This window comes from Neovison vison, chromosome 11, assembly GCF_020171115.1.
Source record: "Neovison vison isolate M4711 chromosome 11, ASM_NN_V1, whole genome shotgun sequence".
In the NCBI taxonomy this organism is placed as follows: Eukaryota; Metazoa; Chordata; class Mammalia; order Carnivora; family Mustelidae; genus Neogale; species Neogale vison.
The window spans coordinates 176,757,398-176,782,816 of NC_058101.1; the positions used below are offsets into that span (position 1 = coordinate 176,757,398).

A 25,419-nucleotide genomic window follows, 5' to 3' on the forward strand; every position below is an offset into this window, starting at 1 on the left:
GTGTATTTTATACCTTAAAATTTGGGGAGGTAGTTTCTTCAAAGAGATCAAAATATTCCTGAAATTAAGTGGATGACTCTGTTCTATTCACCAGTCTAATATATATTTTTTCTTTAATATTTTTTCTTTATTTTTTTCTTTTTCTTTCTTTTTTCTGAACTTCTTTTTACCCCCTTTCTTCCCCCCATAATTTGGCATCTCTTCTGACTTGGTTAAAGCACATTTTCCTGAGTCTTTGCCACCCTTTTAGTATTTTATTTGCTCCTTCATATATTCTTATCTGGGCAAAATGAGAAGGCGGAAAAACTCACCACAAAAAAAATAACAAGAAGCAGCACCAAAGGCTAGGGACCTCATCAATACAGACATTGGTAATATGTCAGATCTGGCGTTCAGAATGAAGATTCTCAAGGTGCTAGCTGGGCTCGAAAAACGCATGGAAGATATTAGAGAAACGCTGTTTGGAGAAATAAAAGTCCTTTCTGGAGAAATAAAAGAACTAAAATCTAACCAAGATGAATCATACCAGCTATTAATGAGGTGCAATCAGAAATGGAGGTTCTTACTTCTAGGATAAATGAGGCAGAAGAGAGAATTAGTCACTGGGTGTGGTGAAAAAATAATGAATACTGTTTTTCTGAAAATAAATAAATTGGGAAAAAAAGAGAGAATTAGTAATATCAAAGACCAAATGACAGAGAATAAAGAAGCTGAGCAAAAGAGAGACAAACAAATACTGGACCATGAGGGGAGAATCTGAGAGAGAAGTGATACCATAGGACAAAACAACATTAGAATAATTGGGATTCCAGAAGAAGAAGAAAGAGAGAAGGGGAGCAGAAGGTATACTGGAGAGAATTATTGTAGAGAATCTCCCTAATATGGCAAAGGGAACAAACGTCAAAATCCAGGAGGCACAGAGAACCCCCCTCAAAATCAATAAGAACAGGTTCACACTCCATCGTCCAATAGTAAAATTTACAAGTCTTAGTGATGAAAAGAAAATCCTGAAAGCAGCCCAGGACAAGAAGTCTATAACATACAATGGTAAAAATACTAGATTGGCAGCAGACTTATCCACAGAGACCTGGCAGGCCAGAAAGAACTGGCATGATATATTCAGAGCACTAAACAAGAAAAACATACAGCCAAAAATACTCTATCCAGCTAGGCTATCATTGAAAACACAAGGAGAGATAAAAAGCTTCCAGGACAAACAAACTCCAAAGAATTTATAAACTCCAAAGCAGCTCTACAAGAAATATTGAAAGGGGTCCTCTAAGCAAAGAGAGAGCCTAAAAGTAGTAGACCAGAAAGGAACAGAGAAAATATACAGTAACAGTCACCTTACAGGCAATACAATGGCACTAAATTCAATTCTCTCAATAGTTACCCTGAATGTTAACGGGTTAAATGCCCCAATCAAAAGATACAGAAAATCAGAAAGAAGAAAAAAAAAATCAATATGCTGCCTACAAGAAACTCATTTTAGACCCAAAGACACCTCCAGATTTAAAGTGAGGAGGTGGAAAACAATTTACCATGCTAATGGACATCAAAAGAAAGCTGGGGTGGCAATCCTTATATCAAATCAATTAGATTTTAAGCCAAAGACTATAATAAGAGATGAGGAAGGACACTATATCATACTCAAAGGGTCTGTCCAATGAGAAGAGCTAACAATTTTAAATATCTATGCCCCTAACATGGGAGAAGCCAACTATATAAACCTATTAATAACAAAATCAAAGAAACACATCAACAATAATACAGTAATAGTAGGGGACTTCAACATTCCCCCTCACTGAAATGGACAGATCATCCAAGCAAAAGATCATCCAAGCAAAAGAAAATAAAGGCCTTAAATGACACACTGGACCAGATGGACATCACAGATATATTCAGAACATTCCATCCCAAAGCAACAGAATACACATTCTTCTCTAGTGCACATGGAACATTCTCCAGAATAGATCACATCCTGGGTCATAAATCGGGTCTCAACCAGTATCAAAAGACTAGGATCATTCCCTTCATATTTTCAGACCACAATGCTCTGAAGCTAGAACTCAATCACAAGAGGAAATTTGGAAAGAACCCAAATACATGGAGACTAAGCAGCATCCTTCTAAAGAATGAATGGGTCAATCAAGAAATTAAAGAGAACTGAAAAAATTCATGGAAACAAATGATAATGAAAACACAATGGTTCAAAATCTGTGGGACACAGCAAAGGCAGTCTTGAGAGGAAAATATATAGCAATACAAGAGTTTCTCAAGAAACAAGAAAGGTCTCAAATACACAACCTAACTCTACACCTAAAGGAGCTGGACAAAGAACAACAAAGAAAGCTTAAACCCAGAAGGAGAAGAGAAATAATAAAGATCAGAGAAGAAATCAAAGAAATAGAAAACAAAAAAACAACAGAAAAAAATCAATGAAACTAGGAGCTGGTTCTTTGAAAGAATTAATAAGATTGATAAACCCCTGGCCAGACTTATCAAAAAGAAAAGAGAAAGGACCCAAATAAATAAAATCATGAATGAAAGAGGAGAGATCACAGTCAACACCAAAGAAACACAAACAATTATAAGAACATATTATAAGCAACAATATGCCAGCAAATTTGACAATCTGGAAGAAATGGATGGATACCCAGAGACATATAAATTACCAAAACTGAACCAGGAAGAAATAGAAAACATGAACAGACCCATAACCACTAAGGAGATTGAAGCACTCATCAAAAATCTCCAAACAAAAGAGAGCCCAGGGCCAGACAGCTTCCTAGGAGAATTCTACCAAACATTTAATGAAGAATTCATTCCTATTCTCCTGAAACTGTTTCAAAAAATAGAAATGGAAGGAAAACTTCCAAACTCATTTTATGAGGCCAGCATTACCTTGATCCCAAAGCCAGACAAAGGCCTCTTCAAAAAGGAGAATTTCTGGCCAATATCTTTGATGAACACAGATGCAAAAATTCTCAGCAAAATACTAGCCAATAAAATCTAGCAGTACATTAAAAGGATTATTCACCACGACCAAGTGGAATTTATTCCTGGGCTGCAAGGTTGGTTCAACAACTACAAATCAATCAATGTGATACAATACATTAATAAAAAAAAGAATAAGAACCGTATGATACTCTCAATAGATGCTGAAAAAGCATTTGACAAAGTATAGCAACCTTTCCTGATCAAAACTCTTCAAAGTGTAGGGGGATAGAGGGTACATACCTCAATATCATCAAAGCCATCTATGAAGAACCCACCACGAATATCATTCTCAATGGAGAAAAACTGAGAGCTTTTCCACTCAGGTCAGGAACACGGCAGGCATGTCCATTATCAACACTGCTATTCAACACAGTACCAGAAGTCCTAGCCTCAGCAATCAGACAACAAAAAGAAATTAAAGGCATCCAAATCAGCAAACAAGAAGTCAAACTATCACTCTCTGCGATGATATGATACTTTATGTGGAAAACCCAAAGACTCCACTCCAAATCAGCTAGAACTTGTATAGGAATTCAATAAAGTGTCAGGATATAAAATCAATGCACAGAAACCAGTTGCATTTCTTTACACCAACAACAAGACAGAAGAAAGAGAAATTAAGGAGTCAATCCCATTTGCAATTGCATCCAAAACCATAAGATACCAGGAATAAACCTAACCAAAGAGGTTTATTATTCTAACCAAAGAATCTATACTCAGAAAACTATAAAGTACTCACGAAAGAAACTGAGGAAGACACAAAGACATGGAAAAGTGTTCCAGGCTCATGGATTGGAAGAATAAATATTGTGAAAATGTATATGCTACCTAAAGCATTCTGCACATTTAATGCAATCCCTATCAAAATCCCATCCATCTTTTTCAAAGAAATGGAACAAATAATCCTAAGATTTATATGCAATCAGAAAAGACCTCGAATAGCCAGAGAAATATTGAAAAAGAAAGCCAAAGTTGGTGGCATCACAATTCCGGACTTCAAGCTCTATTACAAAGCTGTCATCATCAAGACAGTATGGTACTGGCACAAAAACAGACACATAGATCAATGGAACAGAATAGAGAGCAAGCCCAGAAATAGACCCTCAACTCTATGGTCAACTAATCTTCAACAAAGCAGGAAAGAATGTCCAATGGAAAAAAGACAGCCTCTTCAACAAATGGTGTTGGTAAAATTGTACAGCCACATGCAGAAAAATGAAACTGGACCATTTCCTTACATCACACATGAAAATAGACTCAAAATGGATAAAGGACCTCAATGTGAGAAAGGAATCCATCAAAACCCTTGAGGAGAACACAGGCAGCAACCTCTTCGACCTCAGCCACAGCAATGTCTTCCTAGGAACAGTGCCAAAGGCAAGGGAAGCAAGGGCAAAATGAACTATTGGTACTTCATCAAGATCAAAAGCTTTTGCTCAGCAAAGGAAACAGTTAACAAAACCAAAAGACAACTGACAGAATGGGAGAAGATACCTGCAGATAACAGATCAGATAAAGGGCTGGTATCCAAAATCTATAAAGAACTTATCAATCTCAACACCCAAAGAACAAATAATCCAATCAAGAAATGGGCAGAAGACATGAACCAACATTTCTGCAAAGAAGATTTCCAGATGGCCAACAGACACATGAAAAAGTGCTCCACATCACTTGGCATCAGGAAATCACAAATCAAAACCACAATGAGATACTACCTCATACCAGTCAGAATGGCTAAAATTAACAAGTCAAGAAATGACAGATGCTGGTGAGGATGCAGAGAAAGGGGAACCTTCCTACACTGTTGGTAGGAATACAAGCTGGTGCAACCACTCTGGAAAACAGCATGGAGGCTCCTCAAAAGGTTGAAAATAGAGCTACCCCACAACCCAGCAATTGCACTACTGGGTATTTACCCTAAAGATACAAATGTGATCCGAAAGGGCACGTGCACCCAAATGTTTATGGCAGCAATGTCCACAATAGCCAAACTATGGAAAGAACCTAGATGTCCATCAACAAATGAATGGATAAAGAAGATGTGGTACATATATATACAATGAAATACTATGCAGCCATCAAACGAAATGAAATCTTGTCATTTGCGACAACGTGGATGGAACTAGAGGGTATTATACTTAGTGAAATAAGTCAATCGGAGAAAGACAATTATCCTAAGATCTCCCTGATATGAGGAAGTTGAGAGGCAATGTAGTGGTTTGGGGGGTAGGAAAAGAATAAATGAAAGAAGATGGGATCGGGAGGGAGACAAACCATAAGAGACTCTTAATCTCACAAAACAAACTGAGGGTTGCCAGGGGCAAGGGGGTAGGCAAAGGGTGGTAGGGTTATGGACATTGCGAAGGCGTGTGCTATGAAGTTTGTAAACCTGGTGATTCATAGACCTGTACCCCTGGGGCTAATAATACAATATATGTTAATTTAAAAATTAAAAATGTAATTAATAAAAAAATAAAAATAAAATAGTACTTAGGCTTGAAAGGAAGAATTGAGAGAGACATGCTCATACACTTATTACCACAGGATAAATTTATAAACTTTCTGGAAATCACTTAAAAATTTTAGGTGATCTTAAAGGGGATTAGTATCTTATACTCTATAATCCACTTCTGGAAACCTCCCCCACAGAAATAATATACAAGTTTCTCATAAAAGCAAATTTCAGTAAAAAAGAAGAATCAAACATCATATGATATTGAACATATGGGACTGGTTAAAAGAAATAAAGTTATATAATATTATTTTCTATAACAATTTTTAGGCAATGTTTAAAAAATGGAAAAATTCTTAGAAGTGAAATGCTTTGGATAGAGAAATCATCTGCTACCCTGTGTACATAGTACCATGTCTTCTTAGTTGAGTCAATGACTAAATGAATGAGGCTACACATGTATACATAAACATATTTAGTGAATGAATGAATAAATTTATACATACTTATACATATATACACTTGTAGATGCATGGAACAAAGAAACCAAGCTTTCGGGAGAACAGTTAAGTCTGCATTATAAAAAATACAGTTAATTTTTTACTTTCTACTTTAGATTTCTAAATTTCCAAAGTCTTTCATGATAAATAAGTAGTACTTTTATTATGAAGAAAGAAAATAAGTAGTATCTAGGAATTTGAAGGAGTGAAAATTTGCATCGTTAGCAAGACAACAATTGACCTATCAGACAAATTTAGCCTCCAAATAAATTTTCCTTGACATGCCCAGAGTGTCCAGAGGTAATATTTATAACACTCATTGCTCACGAGGATTGGGGATAAAGGAGAGAGATGGGGGGAAGAGGTAGTTTTTTTACATTGTAAGTAAAATTAAAAGTGTTTTGGCATTTATGAAAAATAATTTGGCTTTAACAAATCTATCATTAAAATTTTGAATATATATATATATATATATAGATACACACACACACTTCAACCAAGTAGTCACACTACTTGGTTGATCCTGGTGATCTTCCCACAGGAACACAGGTTCTAGCATTCAAGGACATACATATACAAGGATACTTATTAAATCTGTATCTCCTCATTTGGAAGCATCTGAGTGAGGCATTGTTGAACGAAAAAGTAAGATATTGAAAAGTGTGGTATGCCTATATGTATCTATATTATCAATCGATAGATGATAAATAGATGATAGATATACATTCAGCAAATATTTGCATTCCTACATTGTGCCCAGCAGTTCTGGGCTCTTGGTAACTAACAACAAAGAATAGATGTCTATATGAATATAGCTCTGTACCTGAATAAATGAGTTTAGAATAAACAAAAAAGTAATGATACATGGTAGACTGATAACAAGAGAACACCACAAAAATTAATGTCATAACACTGGTATAATTATGTAATCCTATCACCAAAAATACATGTATACGAACACACATGTGCATGCACAGAGATATTCAAAAGAATAATCTACAATAAAAAAACACAACTTAGTAAGTATGTCAATGGCAACATAACTATTTAATGTCCATGGTTGTATACCAAATTTGCCTTACCTGTTTATTTACTCTTTTGGCATATTTAAATTTGTGAACCCTGAAACAAAATTTTTGACAGACAGTATTTTTTAATTTGGATAATGATTTACACTTGTATTAGAATGTGAGGGGTTTTTTAACTTCCTATACACTACAATCTTTTTTTTTCCTTATTATTCTAATATTTGTTATTGTGCCATTGCGTGATTTTGACTTTATGCTAATTTTCTAAATGGCAACCTACATAAAGGCAATTTGCCTACACAAATTCACTCAATGTCAGTTGCCTTAAGAGTCAATTCATCAAATAGTTACTTAGTACTTGTAATGCCAAATGATTTAATCTCAGTATTTATATAGAAATATGATTGGCTGAGGGCACCTGGGTGGCTCAGTGGGTTAAAAACTCTGCTTTCGGCTCAGATCGTGATCCCAGGGTCCTGGGATGGAGCCCTGCATCAGGCTCTCTGCTCAGCAGCGAGCCTGCTTCCTCCTCTCTCTCTACCTGCCTCCCTACCTACTTGTGATCTCTGTCTGTCAAATAAATAAATAAATAAATCTTAAAAAAAAAAAAAAGAATTATGATTGGCTGGATTGGCTGTCACTGCACTGGAAGACTTCTGCGAAGTTTTAGTAGAGCGGTTTTCATTTTGTTTTCAGAAAAGCATTTTAATAAATTTTCCATTTATATATGCCCAATTATATCTCTCTAGCTATAGCAGCAGAGACCTACTATTCAAATTTTTGTGAGAACAAGCACAGAACACCTGTCCTTGTCTGGCATGTGAGGAGCTTGGGGGTCACCACTCTATCCTAATCACTAAAAAGCTGAATAAGCTGAAAATTAACAACTCTTCTATATCCATCAGAAAGGTGAGATCACAAACAATCACCTCCAAAACTAGAGACACAGGCAAATATACAAAGTCAGAACTTAATAAAACAGAAGGCCACGTGGGAATCAGTACCAGAGTAGAAAAAATGAAACTGTCATTGATGTACTACTTGGAGGCTCCATTAGAGTTAGAAACTTCAGTGTGCTGTAGGGGTGGGGGGTCTAGTTATTAGAGTGTCCCCATACTTTTCTGAGCTTTACATCCAGAAGCTCAACCAGATTCTCACATAAAATATAAGAGAAAATCTCCCTGTACCCACAGCAGGGGGAAGAGAAAAGGACCAGTTTTGAAATATGCAGGAGTACTCTATTCTTCTTTTTTTTTTTCCAATTTATTTATTTTCAGAAAAACATTATTCATTATTTTTTCACCACACCCAGTGCTCCATGCTAGCCATGCCCTCTATAATACCCACCACCTGGTACCCCAACCTCCCACCCACCCCGCCACTTCAAACCCCTCAGACTGTTTTTCAGAGTCCATAGTCTCTCACGGTTCACCTCCCCTTCCAATTTACCCAAATTCCCTACTCCTCTCTAACGCCCCTTGTCCTCCATGCTATTGGTTATGCTCCACAAATAAGTGAAACCATATGATAATTGACTCTCTCTGCTTGACTTATTTCACTCAGCATAATCTCTTCCAGTCCCGTCCATGTTGCTACAAAAGTTGGGTATTCATCCTTTCTGATGGAGGCATAATACTCCATAGTGTATATGGACCACATCTTCCTTATCCATTCATCCGTTGAAGGGCATCTTGGTTCTTTCCATAGTTTGGCGACTGTGGCCATTGCTGCTATAAACATTGGGGTACAGATGGCCCTTCTTTTCACAACACCTGTGTCTTTGGGGTAAATACCCAGGAGTGCAATTGCAGGGTCATAGGGAAGCTCTATTTTTAATTTCTTGAGGAATCTCCACACTGTTCTCCAAAGAGGCTGCACCAACTTGCATTCCCACCAACAGTGTAAGAGGGTTCCCCTTTTTCCACATCCTCTCCAACTCTATTCTTCTTAACAACCTAACTTAAAGAGAAACTATTTTACCAGAGCCTAAAATTATTGAGTTTTTTTCAGAGCCTAACTGACATAATGGAAGGGAAATGCCCAATTCCAGTCTATTCTAGCCATACTGTCCCACGTAAAAGAAGAAAAAAACTTACAAGCACTTGTGAAATTCACAGACCAGAGGCATAAGCTCATTAAAAGAATGAGACTTAATTATGATTACAGAATTCTACCACCCCCCACCTTTCCAACACAATTTACCAATACATTATTATTAGTTCCTTTTACTCAGTACATCATGTACAGCTACCAAGAAAAAAATCACGAGGCATACAAAAAAGCAAAAACAAAACAAAAACCACAATGTGAACAGAGCAAACACCAGAACCAGACTCAGCTAAAGCAAGGATGTCAGAATTATCAGACCAGAAACACTAAGGGCTCTAATGGATAAAACAGACAGCATGCAAGTATAGATGGGTAATAAAAGGTGGAAAATGAAACTATTAAGAAAGAATCTAAAGGGGCACCTAGGTAGCTCAGTTGATTAAGTGTCTGTCTTCAGCTCGGGTCATGATCCCAGGGTCTTGGGATGGAGTCCCACATTGAGCTCACTGCTCAGCAGGGAGTCTGCTTCTCCCTCTCCTTCTTTGTGTGCACTCTCCCTCTCTCTCTCTATCTCTCTCTCTCTACAGGAATCTAAAAAGAAATGCTGGAGATAAAATTGTGAAAGAAATAAACAATGACTTTGATGGAATCAGGAGTAGACCTATGAAGCTTGAGGAAAGAATCTCTGATTTTGAGGGTATCTCAACAGTAACTTCCAAAACTGAAAACTAATGAGAAACAAAGACTGAAAAAGAACCACAGAAATCCCAAGGACTGTGGCACAACTATAAAAGGCACACCCATATGTGTATTTGGAATACATTACGAAAATAAAGAAATAAGAGATATTTAAATGAATAATAACTGAACATTTTTAAGGTCAGACACCAAACCATAGTTCTAAGAAGCTCAGAAAACAACAAGCAAAAATTTCCACCTAGCTATATCATCTTCATACTTTAGAAAATCAAAGATGAAGAAAAATCTTGAAAAAAGCCAGAAAGGGGGGAAATCTAGAGAGGTGCAAGGATAAAAATTACATTAGACCATTATTCTGAATTGATGTAAGCAAGAAGAGCATGGAGTGAAATATTTAGTGTCTTAAGAAAATAATCACCAAGTTAGAATTTGGAATCCTGCAAAATACTCTTTAAAAGGAAAAAAGAGGGGCACCTGAGTGGCTCAGTGGGTTAATGCCTCTGCCTTCGACTCGGGTCATGATCCCAGGGTCCTGGGATCGAGCCCCGCATCGGGCTCTCTGCTCAGTGGGGAGCCTGCTTCCTCCTTTCTCTCTCTGCCTGCCTCTCTGCCTACTTGTGATCTCTGTCTGTCAAATAAATAAATAAAATCTTTAAAAAAAAAAAAAAAGGAAAAAAGAGACTCTCTCAGACAAACAAAAATTGAGAGATTTGTCAAGAGCAGGCCTACCTTGGAAGAAATGACAAAAGAAGTTCATCAGAGAAAAGGAAAACTATACAGGGCAGAAAAATTGTATTTTACATACAGAGAAAAGGAGCATTAAGGATGGGGTAAATGAACATAAAATAAAAACTTTTATTGTTCTTAATTGATCTAATAGATACCAGATTATTCAAAGTAATGATAACAACAAGTATATATGCTTTTGTGTGAGTAAAATGAATCACAACATGATATGAAGATTGGGAAATAAGATATTGATTATTTATTTATTATAAGATTACTTACACTACTCGTAGGACAGTGTTATTTGAAACTGGACTTAGATTAGTTGTAAATGTATATTGCAAATAGTAGGGCAACTACTAAAAAAGTAAACATAGTATATAGTATATACTACATAGTAGATAGTAGATAGTATATACTACTAGTATATAGTAGAAGTATAACTGATATGTTAAGAAAGGAGAGAAAACAGCATCATATATAAGGCTCAACTAGAACCACAAAGACAGGAAAACAGTGGAAGACATAAATAGGAATAAAGAACAATAACAATAAATGGAAAATACTAATAAACGTAGTAGACATTGATTAATATCTATTCTCTTCAAATTATTCTAAAACTACAAGAAGAAAGCCAGCTCCTAAATACATTCAATGAGGCCAGAATTGCTTTAATAGAGAGCAAAACCAGATGTAGACAGCACAAGAAAAACAAACAAAAGAACTATAGGCCAGTATCGCTCATGGACACAGATGCAAAAATTCTCAACAAAATATTAGCAAACAGCATTCAACAACACATTTAAAAATTTATTCAGGTTGGCCAAGTGGGATTTTATTCTGGTGATTCAAGGATGGTTCAATATTCCCAAATTAACCAATGTGATACTATACTAGCCAAATGAAGACAAAAATAACATGATCATCTCAATAAATGAAGAAAAAGCATTTAATATTCAATATCAGTTTATCATAAAAAATCTCACCCTATACTTAACATCATGCTCTATGTTGAAAAACCAAGAGCTTTTCCTCTAAGACTAAGAACAAGGCAACGAGGTCTACTCTCACTACTTTTATTCAACATAGTACTGGCAATTTCAGTCACCTCAATCAGACAAGAAAAAATAAAAAGAATGCATCCATATTGGTCACTATTTGCAGATAGTAAAATACAATACATACAAAACCCTGAAGACTCCACCAAAAAACTATTTGAAGGTATAAATGAATTCAGTAAACTTTTTTAAGATACAAAATTAATACACATAAATCAGTTGTATTTCTATATAATAACAAGGAGCATAAAGAGCAATTTAAAAAAACAATCCCATAAGAACTGCACCCCTCCCCTCAAAAAATCTAGGAATAACCTTAACCTAGTTGATGAGAAACCTATACTCTGTAAACTATAAATCTCACAAAACAAACTGAGGGTCGCTGGCGGGAGGGGGGTTGGAAGAAGGGGGGTGGGGTTATGGACATTGGGGAGGGTATGTGCTATGGTGAGTGCTGTGAAGTGTGTAAACCTGGTGTGTAATCCTTCACAGACCTGTACCTCTGGGGATAAAAATATATTATATGTTTATAAAAAATATATTATATGTTTATTAAAAAAAACACTGCTGAAAGAAATTGAAGACAACACAAGTAAATGAAAAGATATTCCATGGTTATGAATTAGAAGATTGAATATTGTTAAAGTGTCCATACTATCCAAAGCAATCTACGGAGTCAATACAATTCTGAACACAATACAGATGGCATTTTTTACAGTACTAGAACAAATAATACTGAAACCATTAGTATGGAACACAAGAAACCCTGAACAGCCAATGAGAGGTTGAGAAAGAAGAACAAAGCTGGAGGTATTAGAACCCCAGACTTTAAGACATATACTACAATGTTATAGTAATCAAAACAGTACACTATTGGCACAGAAACAGACATGTACATAAATAGAACAGCATAGAGGGACCAAAATAAACCCGTCCTTAAATGGTCAATTAATCTATAATAGAAGAGACAAGAATATACAGCGGGGGGGAAGAGTTTCTTCAATAATTAGTGCTGGGAAAATCCATGTTGTATATAAATATATATATTTATATATATTAAATATAAATATATATTATTAAATATAAATATATATTATTTATATATATAAATATAGTATTTATATTAGTGTATATATACTATATATAGTATATATACTTTATGTATAATAATATATACCTTATGTATATATACTATATATTATATATTATTATATTATATTATACATAAAATATAATTTTATATTTACATATATCTATATATTTATATATTTTACATTTATATAAATGTATATACATTTATACAAATATAAATTTATATATATTTATATATAAATGTATTATATATAAATATATTATAATGTAATATAAATATATATACTTTATATATAGTTTATATATAATATATATAATTTATATATACTATATATACTACATATATAAACTATATATATAAAGGAATCTTATATTACATTTATAATATATATTTATAATTTATATACAATATATAAATTAATTATATATAAATATATTAATATTTATATATAATTAATATTAACATATATAAATATATTTTTATATAAAGTGTATATAATATACACTTAATAATATATAATTAATATCAATATAGATTAATATCAATTAATTATATATAAATAGTAATTAAATTAAATGATATATTAATTATATAAGTTAATGATTAATATGAATTAATTAAGTTGATATGAATATTAATATATTTATATATTTAATATATTATATATTATGTGTTTTATATTTTTTATATATTTATATATTTTATATAAAAATATATTTTATATTTTATATATAAATATATAATAAATTTACATATAAATTTATATATAAATATATATATTTAATATATAAATATATATTTATATATTTTATATATAAATATTCTATTATATAAATATATAAAATATAATATATAATATTTTTATATATATATATGAGGGTGCAAGAAATGTGGAGCAAATATATCCATACCAGGTTGTAAAAAGACCCAGATATAAGATATAAGATAATATTTGCTAGCAGCAAACTGCTGACGACAACTAGTAAAGATTTAAGAAGCTGACTACTTCGAATGTGAAAAGAGCAACACAAAACTTGAGGAACATGAAGAATCCTGGAAACATGTTATTACCAAAAGATAACAATAATACTCCAGTAACTGAACTCAAAACACAGAATTTGGCAATTTAGCTGAAAAAGAATTCAACAAAGCTATTTTGAGGAATTTAGCAAAGAGAAATCATAAAAAATTCCAGAGATACAGAATGTAATAAATGACAAGAAAAATGCAATAGAGAGCATCTATAGCAGTATAAAACAAACAGAAGATAGAAATGTTGATCCAGATTATAGAAACTTTTAAATAATCCCGTTATAGTAGAACAAAGAAAACATAATGAAAAACAATGAAGAAAATAACACGTGATCTAATGGGAAACCATCAAACATATATATTAGAATAATTGGAGTTCCAGAAGAAAGTGAGGAAAACAGAACAGAAAGTCAATTTAAAGAAAAAATAGGAGAGTTTCAGGGAAGATGGTTGAGTAGGAGGAACCTGAGCTCATTCATCCCACAGACACACTGAGATAATAGCTACATATATGCAACTAACTCTGAAAATGACCTGAAAACTGGTAGAACAGATGATCCACCATAGAGAGAAGACTACATTAAAAAAGGTAGGAGGAACTTTCTAAATCATCAGGGTTTAACTTGGGAGAGCTTGAGCATGATAGCAAACTGAGTCCTCACCCTTAAAGAGTCAGCATAATAAATAACTTGACCTAAAGCATAGCACAGAAGCAATAGTTTGAAAAGTGCCTAGGATATACATGAAGAAGGTTTATTTACTTATCTCAAAATACATACAGTATCTTCAGTAGATACCTCCAGGAATAAAATTGCTGGTGGGCACAATTTCTCTCTACCTCCCCCAGCTTAGACAGCTGACACTTGTGGGAGTGCTTTTTCCTTCTCTCTAGCTAGCACTGCATGCCCTGTCTCCACATTCCCCATCAGACCTGCCCTATCTGACCTGCATGCTGTAGCAAGCATCTCTCCAAGGAAGCCCCTGCCCTGCTTCACATTGCAAGCAACCCCATCAGGGAAGAGTGTCTCTCCAGAGTGACTTCTGCCCTGGGGAAAATGGAGATAACCACACACACCAGTATATAACTCCAGCCAGGCCTCTTCACTGGCTGCACACAGAGGAAGCTCTGCCATTTGGCATGCTTGCAACCGTGGCAAAGAAGCTAATTGTGGATGTCTAGTTGGCCTAGCAGCCCCACCCACTAACAAAAATGTCTCAGTTGGCCACATAAAGAGCAAGCCCCACCATTTGGTGCATCCATAGTTGTAGCACGGAGGCTGACTGCAAGCACCTAGTCTGATTGCCAATCTTTTCTACCAGAGAACCTGTGGTGACCTCAGACAGGTAAGTCTCTTAACAGCACAGGAACCAAACCCTGTTCAGTGAGCCGACAATAGGCAGAGGAGGTCATTGCAGCTTGCTGGGCTGAGGCAAATATGGCTCAAGCACCATAGCAGGGTACATGCAGTCCACACAGAAAACACACAGAGTGCTGCTTCTGGTGCCCAGGGGGCATTGCACTGCAGCGCACCACAAAACCTCTTCTACACAAAGCTACTACTTTCAAGGCCAGGAGATGTAGCTGACCACCCTACTACATAAAAACAAACACAGAGTATTAGACAAAATGAATAGAAGAGGAATATATCCCAAATGAAAGGGTAAGAAAAAATCATACCAAAAGACCTAAATGATGGTTTTTTGACCTTTGTTTTTTTTTTTAAGATTTTATTTATTTATTTGAGAGAGAGAGAAAGAGAAAGAGCATGAGCATGGGTGGCAAAGGAGAGGGAGAAAGAGACTCCCCCCTGAGCAGGGAGCCTGACGCAGGCCTCAGTCAGTACCCTGAGATCATGACCTGAGCTGAAGGCAGATGCTTAAATGACTGAGCCACCCAGGCATCCCCAGTTAATTAGTCTTTAGAATTTACCCAAATGAGCTGAAAATTTATTCCCATATTAAAAACTGCACATGAATGTTTATAGCTGCTTTATTTATAACCAAAAATGTGAAACAACCAAGATACCTATCTTCAGTAGGTGAATGAATAAGTTATGCTAACATCCAAATAAGGAAATAGTAACACTAAAAAGAAATGAGCTATCAAGCCAGAAAAGAACATGAAGGAATTTTAAATGCATATTATTAAGCTAAGGAACCAGTCTGAAGAGACTACACACTATAAGATTCCAACTGTATGGCATTCTGGAAAAAGCAAAACTATGGGGACACTTAAATGACTGATAGTTCTCAGGAATAGGAGGACTGGAGGGTTGAGTAGGCAGAGCATAGAAGATTTTTAGGGCTATGGAACCACTCTATATGATACCATTAATGATGGATACCAGCCATTATACATTTGTCTAAACATGTAGAACAAACAACACCAAGAGCACTCCCTACGTAAACTAAGGACTTTGACTGATAATGGTGTTTTTGTAGGTTTATGATGATAACAAATGTACTCCACTCTGGTGGAGAACATTGATGGTGAAAGAAGCTGTGTACTGGGATTAGGAGGTAAAAAGGAAATCTGTGTACTTCTCAATTTTGCTATGAACTTAAAACTGCTAAAGAAACAGTGTATTTAAAAAGGAAGATAAAACCAATAGTTTTTCCTCAGTGCACATATTCAGAGACACACAAATTATGGAATAATTATCTTCCCTTAATGAACAGGTGAATGTGTTCATTGAACACCTCTGAAGAGTAGCCATCTATAAGAATGTATCTGTTAAGGTCATTAACAATTTAATTCTATACAGTGTTCTCTAAAAGTACCTTTGGTTATAAATTTAGTGACCCAATTTAACTCCACATAAGTGATACACAACACAGACTCTCAAATAAAAGAAACACGATAGATGTTGAATAACTTAGTTAAATGATGCTATAAAGTGTCCAAGATAGATGTGATTTGGGGAAACAAAAATTTTGTGCTTACTTACTCCATGTCCTCCGCACTTCTCTGAACAAAAGACTGATGCACTTATAACGTCAGTTGCATCTACACATTCATGATTTATACATATCTAAAAAAAGAAAAAATGCAAAAAACCTTTTTCCATGTTACAGGAATCTAAATGTCTTAACATTACAATCAGTAATTTTATACAGTAAGACCTACCATTCAATGTAATACATTTCAATCTAAGTACTACTTTTACTGTAACCTGTAAATTTTTATATGTTGTTTTCATTTTCATTTAGTACAAAATATTTTTCAGTTTCTCTTAAAATGTCTCCTTTGGCACCTGTGCTATTTAAAAATGTCTGTTTAGTCTCCAAGTATTGAGGGGTTTTTCAGATAAGCCTAATATAAAGTATGGACTGGGTGATAATGGTGTGTCAATGTAGGTTCATCAGTTGTAAAAGCTATCCCACTCTGGTAGGGGATTGTTGATAATAAGGGAGACTATGCTTGTGTGGGAGCAAGGGAGTATATGGGAATTCTATACCTTCCTCTCTGTTTTGCTGTGAGCCTAAATCTTCTCTAAAAATTAGTCTTAAAAAATAACTCAGTATAGGGAAATAGAAGGTATAAATAAAACAAGACCAACAAAAATTATAACCATATAACCACTTTTTATTATACTACCCTAAAATCTAACAAAACTATCCCTACGAACACAGTTTACATCTCCCAATTTTATTTTTTGTTCCAAATATCAAAAGTTTATATTGAAAGAAAACCAATTCAACATAATCAAGACATTTATTAAGTTTTAATCAAATTTGAGCTATTATTAGAGTCCCCTAATAAAAATAATAGAAATCTTTTTTTTAAGGTTTTATTTATTTATTTGACAGACAGAGATCACAAGTAGGCAGAGAGGCAGGCAGAGGGAGAGAGGGGGAAGCAGGCTCCCCGCTGAGCAGAGAGCCTGATGCGGATGTGGGGCTTGATCCCAGGACCCTGAGATCATGACCTGAGCAGAAGGCAGAGGCTTAACCACTGAGCCACCTAGGTGTCACAAAAGGAATCTTTTTAAAAATATGCTATACATATCTAATATTCTATTATGCAGTGTATGAAACATCCAGATATAACCCCTTTGTGTTTAAAATGTAATAACCAGAGGATTAAGCATATATTCCCAACTCCAATATCAACTTCTATAGTTGCAGTTCTCTTATATGAGTACAATCATACTTTTTCTATAGAATTTGAGATTTGTTTTGAGATTAAAATGAAATATTTTATGTGAAAATTATTTCCTTTTAAACATTATAGCACAGCACAACTCTCTTCAAAGAAATGGCCTCACAAAACCCTTCCTAAATCCAAACTACACCTTTTAATCCTTTACTGTGTGTGTTAAGTTTTCTCAGTAGTTCTTGGCCATGGTGGTGTGTCTAACAACTCTCTTCCTAATGTGGTCTTTATTGTCTGCTTGCCTCACTTGAAACTGAGATGAAGAGTCCTGTTATATAAGGATGCTACTGACTAAAAGAAATTGCCAAGAATGTTTCATCACATGTGATTAAAAACTACTTCATATAATGTGTTCTCATGCATTATCACTGAGGATTGTCTGTGTTATAAAAAGGATTCTATTCTTACTAAATTATCAACTGAATTGTATCAAATCATCTGTTGACCAGGTTTCATTTTTTAGTTGTTTTGGCTCCATCGCCAAAATATATCTACTGAACTCCTTGGTATATACCTCCATTGAGGAGGCATTTATGACTCTGAGGCACAAAGAAGTCAATATTAAGAAGACTACATACTGTATTCACTTTGGCAGCACATATACTAAGAAGACTCTACCTACAGGAAACTTCATTTAAACTATAAAACCACCAGAAGAGGCTATTACCATTTACAATTTCACATATTAAATAATTTGTTCAAAATCATCTATTAAGTGGAAACATCAGAATATAGATGCACACCCATCTTAGTCTTTAATGCCTACAGCATATACTATACTACGTTCCTCATAAGCAAAGATTTGGTCAGGAATTAAATGATATTTTGAAGTGAATTTATGTTATGTCTATGTTTTCTCCAGATTTGGGTTAGCCTCAAAGATAATTAATTATAATAACCAATAATAATAGCCAGTCTATATTTAGCTCTCACCATCTCACCATGGTGCCAGGCATCACACTAAACACTTTACAGTTATTCCATTTTATCTTTGGGATAACCCCATTGAGTAAATGCTATTATTACCCCCACTTTACATACAGTTGTAGTACCTCAGACTTGTTATATAACTTGCAAAATGTCAAAAAAAATTAGTTTTGAAGATTTGATTCTAAGAAGCCTGACCTAATTATCTACTGGGCTACAAAGGGACATATATTACAAAGTGGGGTTTCTTTTTTCTTCTCTAAGAAGAAAAATGAATTTCCATGCTATGGAATACTTATTATATTCCCAAGACCTCTCCCCTCCACACTCCATCCCAAAATACTTGGAGTTTCCTTGGTCATAATACTGAAGTTCTGAGAAAGATCAAACGTTCCCATTACCCTCTTAATATCTGGAGACAAAATGAAACAAAACTTCTTCTTATCTAAATACTTTAAGTTACATAGTACTAGAAATGAAGTTTGATACTTAAATGACAATATTTATTGAAGAAATGAACAAAACTAGAGTTTTAGGGCGCCTGGTGGCTCAGTGGGTTAAGCCACTGCCTTTGGCTCAAGTCATGATCTCAGGGTCCTAGGATTGAGTCCCGCATCAGGCTCTCTGCTCAGCAGGGAGCCTGCTTCCTCCTCTCTCTCTCTCTGCCTGCCTCTCTGCCTACTTGTGATCTCTCTCTGTCAAATAAATAAATAAAATCTTTAAAAAAAAAAAACTAGAGTTTTAAAAAACAGCTTTTAAATAATTTACCCTTCCTGTATCACAAAAAGAGCCACTGGAGATTCTCATTGGATCTTGTTTTGATTGAGTTGACAGGTAGTCTAGGGTTACACATAACTTATTTTCAACAAAAGCATAAATCACAGCACCACTTTCTTTGAAAAAAGGAATTCGAGTAGGATAAGTACAAACCAATCTTCCACATTGAAGATTCCTGTAAACATAATAAAATTATATGATTATTACACATTAGACATTTATTAAGAATGCTTCAGATTTGCTTCCTTTGACCAAAAAAAAGGACGATTCTCTATTTATATCAAATGTTACAAGAGAAAATGTAATATTTTAACACTAACATTTAAAGTAAATATTTTTATAAGCTTGTAAGCATATCTTTCAATGGCATTAGTGGTCTTTTATTCCCTGTGCAGATGTATATACTTATTTTCAAATAATCAGTTCACCCATACTTCATATCCCTCTGTAGAGGGATTGAAAGATAAATAAGTTATGACCCCTACCCTCAAGGACCTTAGAATTTGATACTAAATGTATTATAAATCCCATTAAAGGTGCTATGAATAAAATAAAATAAAATAATTCTTACCAAGATTTAAGATGAGGACACATTCTAACAGGAATTAGGGAAAACTTCATGGAAAAGATACCATCTGAGTCAAAGCTTAATAATTAGTAGAATTTCAATAGGCAGAGAATAAGGTATTACTAGACAAAGCAACAGCATAACAAACCAAGGAAACAACTACATGGCATGTTTACCAGTGTACAAATGCTATAAGTACATGGGCCATGTTTGCTTTGCTAACAAATAGCTAGTCCAGTGACTAGCATATATATTTTTAATAAATGTTTGTTAAAATAAATTCATAACCAAAATATCAAAGAGCTTGGTCTTCAGATGCAGAAGAAATTTTATTTTATTTTATAGACACCAAGCAGTCTTCAGCTTGAGCATGCAATGAAGTGAACAGAGATAATATTTTTATAAGAAAAAATGAGAAGATTCAAATAGGAAGGTCATAATGGATATTATTATGTTCAATATTGGATTGAATTTAGAAGCCTAATGATCACCCACATACAAATGAATAAAAATTAGACAGAAATTTAAGCCTGTAGCATAAAAAAGATGTCAGGGCTACAAAATCTGATTTAAGATTCACTCCCATACATATGTGTGATACTTGAAACCACTGGAATGAATGACATATATAGAAAAAACTGAAAATAGAATCTTATAGGAACATAAGAAAAGTATCTTTAGTATTTGCATAGCATACCTCAATTCACAGAATTTATATTCACCTCTTTTTCTACCACAGTTCCCAAACCTATCAGCTTGAGAGTGTATTTCTTCATAGCAGGCAAATGGTGCATTTTCTGAACCTGCCAACATTAGAAATATATTTGGGTTAAAACTCCCTTCTTTTTTTTTTAATCTTAGTCCATTCCCTCATATATTATATGTTTGCTTTGCCTTCTGTACCCAGAAACTTCTCGGAAGTTTTCCTAGTGAGATTATAAGGAAAGAGAATTAAAGTGATAAGGTTATAACTCCTTTTGTTTCATTTTCAGTCATTTTCATCAGAAAAGATATCATGAAGGGTAAGGACAATTATAGAAGCATAAGCCATGAGAGTTGTCTCTGAAACAAGGCTATAGAGAGTTAATACAAGAAAACTATACTTGCTTTCCTATGTTGTGAATAGGAGCTCATAAAAAGCCAGGTCTATAATAAAATCTCACTAAATAATCCTAACTGTATCTTCAGGAAGTCTAAAATGAAGGGAACAAAACTGCCAAACTATTAACAATTTTTTACTTCATTGCTATATTTGGTTTTCATCACTGTGTAAAAAATTATCAAAATCTTGGGAACTTAAAACAACATCTATTTATAATATCACACAAGTGAGTTCTCTTTTTGCTCAAGAGTATCGTAAGGCTAAATAAAATTATTGACTGAGGCTGCAGTCTCATCAGAGGCTGAAGTCCTCTTCTGAGTTCATTGGTTGTTAGTAGAATTCAAGTTTTTTAAATAACCTTACCTTCCTTTTCTTACTATCTGCCAGAGATTGCTCTTGGCTTCTAGGAACTCCCCCCACATCCTAATCACATCGCTCTCTCACACATGGCAGTTCTTCCAAGCCAGCAAGAGAATCTCTTTGACATCTCCCATCCTTTAAAGGGCTCACATGATTAGGTCATGCACACTCAGAATGATCTCCCTTTTGATTAACTCAAAGCTAGTTATGGACCTTAATTTCATCTTGAAAATTCCTTTATCTTTACTATATACTATAATCACAGGAATGATATTCCATCACATATTCACTGGTTCTGCCCCAACTCAAAGGGAGGGTATTATCCAAGGCCTGTACACTAGGAGAATCCCGAATTTGCATGGGACTACAAAAGACCTCAAATAGCCAAATCAGCCTTGAAAAAGAAAAGCAAAGCAGGAGGCATCACAATTCTGGACTTCAAGTCAAATTACAAAGTTGTAGTGATCAAAATAGTATGGTACTGGCACAAAAACAGATACATAGATAATGGAACAGAATAGAACACCCAGAAATGAACCCCCATCTATATGGTCAATTAATCTTTGACAAACCAAGAAAGAATATCCATAGGAAAAAGACAGTCTCTTTAATAAATGATGCTAGGAAAACTGGATAGTAACATGGAAAGAATTAAACTAGACCACTTTCTTACACCCTACACAAAAATAAATTTGAAACAGATGAAAGATCTAAAGGTGAAACATGAACCATGAAAATTCTAGGGGGGATAATACAGTCAGTAACCTCTTTGACATCAACTGTAGCAATTTCATTCTAGATATATCCCCTCAAGGAAGGAAAACAAAGGCAAAAATAAACTATTGTAGCTGTATCAAAATAAAAAGCTTCTGTACAGTGAAGGAAATAATCAATAAAACTAAAAGGCAATCTATGGAATAGGAGAAGATATTTGCAAATGGCATATGTGATAAAAGGGTAGTATCCAAAACAGATAAAGAACTTAACACACTCAACACCCAAAATAATCCAATTAAAATGGGCAGAAGACACGAAGAGCCATTTTTCCAAAGACATACAGATGGTCAATGGAAAAATGAAAAGATGCCCAATATCACTCATCATCAGCAAAATACAAATCAAAACTAAAATAGAGTATCACCTCTCACCTGTAAGAATAGCTACAATTAATAACACAGAAAATAACAAATAACAAAACAAAATAACAAATGTTATTTGCAGAGAAAGGAGAACCCTCTTGCTCTTTTGGTGGTAATGTAAATTGATACAGCCATTCTGGAAAACAGTATGGAGGTTCCTTAAAAGGTTAAAATAGAACAATTCTAAGATCCAGCAATTACACTACTAGGTATCTGTTCAAAAGCTACAAAAATACTGATTCAAAGGGACACATGCACCCTGATGTTTATAATAGCTAAATTATGGAAAGAGCTCAAATGTCCACTGACTGATGAATGGATAAGGAAAATGAGGTATACATACACAATGGAATATTTCTCAGCCACAAAAAAAAGAATGAGATCTTGGGACACCTCTATGGCTCAATAGTTCAGTATCTACCTTCAGCTCAAGTTCTGGGATTAAGCTCCATAACAGGCTCCCTACTCTGGAGGGAGCCTGCTTCTCCCTCCCCAACTCCCCCTGCTTGTGTTTCCTCTGTCTCTCTGTCAAATAAAATTTAAAAAAAAAAAAAAAAGGATACGAGTTCTGAAGTACAGTTTCTACTAAATGAATAAATTGCTTTTGCACCATCATAAATCTTAAAAATTGTTAAGTTTGAACCATTTTAAGTTGGGGACTGTCTGTAGTCTGTGATTAAATACAATTCTTATATCGTCTCTCCAAATGGTACTGAATTATCCAATTTCTGATTTTTCTTGAACAATATCTTGGTGTTTAACAAGTCCTGAATTGGCATTCCTAACCTGGTATCTCTATTTACAAGTGAACCGATTAAACACTGTGAATACTTAGAAATAACATCACCTTTCCTAATGCTATCTACATAGTCACCTTTGAAGGACCAATGTTTTAAAATGGTGAAAAGAGAATTAGGAAATGATAAAGAAAGAAAAAGAATGTGGGGGAGGTGTAATTAATGAAAGCAGAAACAAGAGAAACCCAAACCCCTTGATCATAAAAGAAAACAGAGAAGGATTAGATGGGAATTCACAGTGGCTAAATAAACATCATCTTAATTCTCGTAACAATCCATTGAAGTAGATATTGTTTATCTTTATAGATGAGGTAGCTGTGTTTATTAGCAAGTTTAATTTTAGAGAAGGTAACTGTGCTAGGCAGAATTCTTTTTTAAAGTTTTTATTTAAATTTCATTTAGTTAACATACAGTGTAATATTAGCTTCAGGTGTACAATATAGTGATTTAAAACTTCCATACAACACTTAGTGCTCATCACAAGTGGACTCCTTAATCCCCAACACCTATTTAACTCATATTTCCACCCACCTCCCTTCTGGTAACCATCAGTTGGTCCTCTATAGATAAGGATCCATTTCTTGGTTTGCTTCTTTCTCTTTTTCCCCCTTTGCTCATTAATCTTTTCCTGGGCTAAGTGGTAGGATACTCACTTGTGATGCTGGGCAGCAGCAAGTCACAATTCCCAGTCACCCACACAATAGTAAGTGCAAACAACCAATACAATTATAACCTTTCTGTACACATATAAGAATTCTATTTTTTTTTCCTTTTTTTTTCCAATTTATTTATTTTCAGAAAAACAGTATTCATTATTTTTTCACCACACCCAGTGCTCCATGCAAGCTGTGCCCTCTATAATACCCACCACCTGGTACCCCAACCTCCCACCCCCCACCACTTCAAACCCCTCAGATTGTTTTTCAGAGTCCATAGTCTCTCATGGTTCATCTCCCCTTCCAATTTACCCCAAAGCACATACCCTCCCCAATGTCCATAACCCTACCCCCCTTCTCCCAACCCCCCTCCCCCCAGCAACCCACAGTTTGTTTCGTGAGATTAAGAGTCACTTATGGTTTGTCTCCCTCCCTATCCCATCTTGTTTCATGGATTCTTCTCCTACCCACTTAAGCCCCCATGTTGCATCACCACTCCCTCATATCAGGGAGATCATATGATAGTTGTCTTTCTCCGCTTGACTTATTTCGCTAAGCATGATACGCTCTAGTTCCATCCATGTTGTCGCAAATGGCAAGATTTCGTTTCTTTTGATGGCTGCATAGTATTCCATTGTGTATATATACCACATCTTCTTGATCCATTCATCTGTTGATGGACATCTAGGTTCTTTCCATAGTTTGGCTATTGTGGACATTGCTGCTATAAACATTCGGGTGCACGTGCCCCTTTGGATCACTACGTTTGTATCTTTAGGGTAAATTCCCAGTAGTGCAATTGCTGGGTCATAGGGCAGTTCTATTTTCAACATTTTGAGGAACCTCCATGCTGTTTTCCAGAGGGGTTGCACTAGCTTGCATTCCCACCAACAGTGTAGGAGGGTTCCCCTTTCTCCGCATCCTCGCCAGCATCTGTCATTTCCTGACTTGTTGATTTTAGCCATTCTGACTGGTGTGAGGTGATATCTCATTGTGGTTTTGATTTGTATTTCCCTGATGCCGAGTGATATGGAGCACTTTTTCATGTGTCTGTTGGCCATCTGGATGTCTTCTTTGCAGAAATGTCTGTTCATGTCCTCTGCCCATTTCATGATTGGATTATTTGTTCTTTGGGTGTTGAGTTTGTTAAGTTCTTTATAGATTTTGGACACTAGTCCTTTATCTGATATGTCATTTGCAAATATCTTCTCCCATTCTGTCAGTTGTCTTTTGGTTTTGTTAACTGTTTCCTTTGCTGTGCAAAAGCTTTTGATCTTGATGAAATCCCAAAAGTTCATTT

At 34.9% G+C, this 25,419-nt stretch overlaps 1 protein-coding gene across 1 annotated transcript in view; it reads right to left on the reverse strand.

Annotated features, from left to right (window-relative positions):
* The window catches only part of ADAM32 (ADAM metallopeptidase domain 32), a 173,610-nt gene that overhangs the window by 14,015 nt on the left and 134,176 nt on the right, over window positions 1-25,419 (reverse strand). Inside the window, exons 15-17 of the mRNA XM_044226004.1 lie at window positions 20,763-20,868; window positions 19,489-19,672; window positions 16,586-16,669 (exon numbers count right to left, since the gene is read on the reverse strand). Coding sequence (XP_044081939.1) covers window positions 16,586-16,669; window positions 19,489-19,672; window positions 20,763-20,868 — 374 coding nt within the window. The remainder of the gene's footprint in view (window positions 1-16,585; window positions 16,670-19,488; window positions 19,673-20,762; window positions 20,869-25,419) is intronic.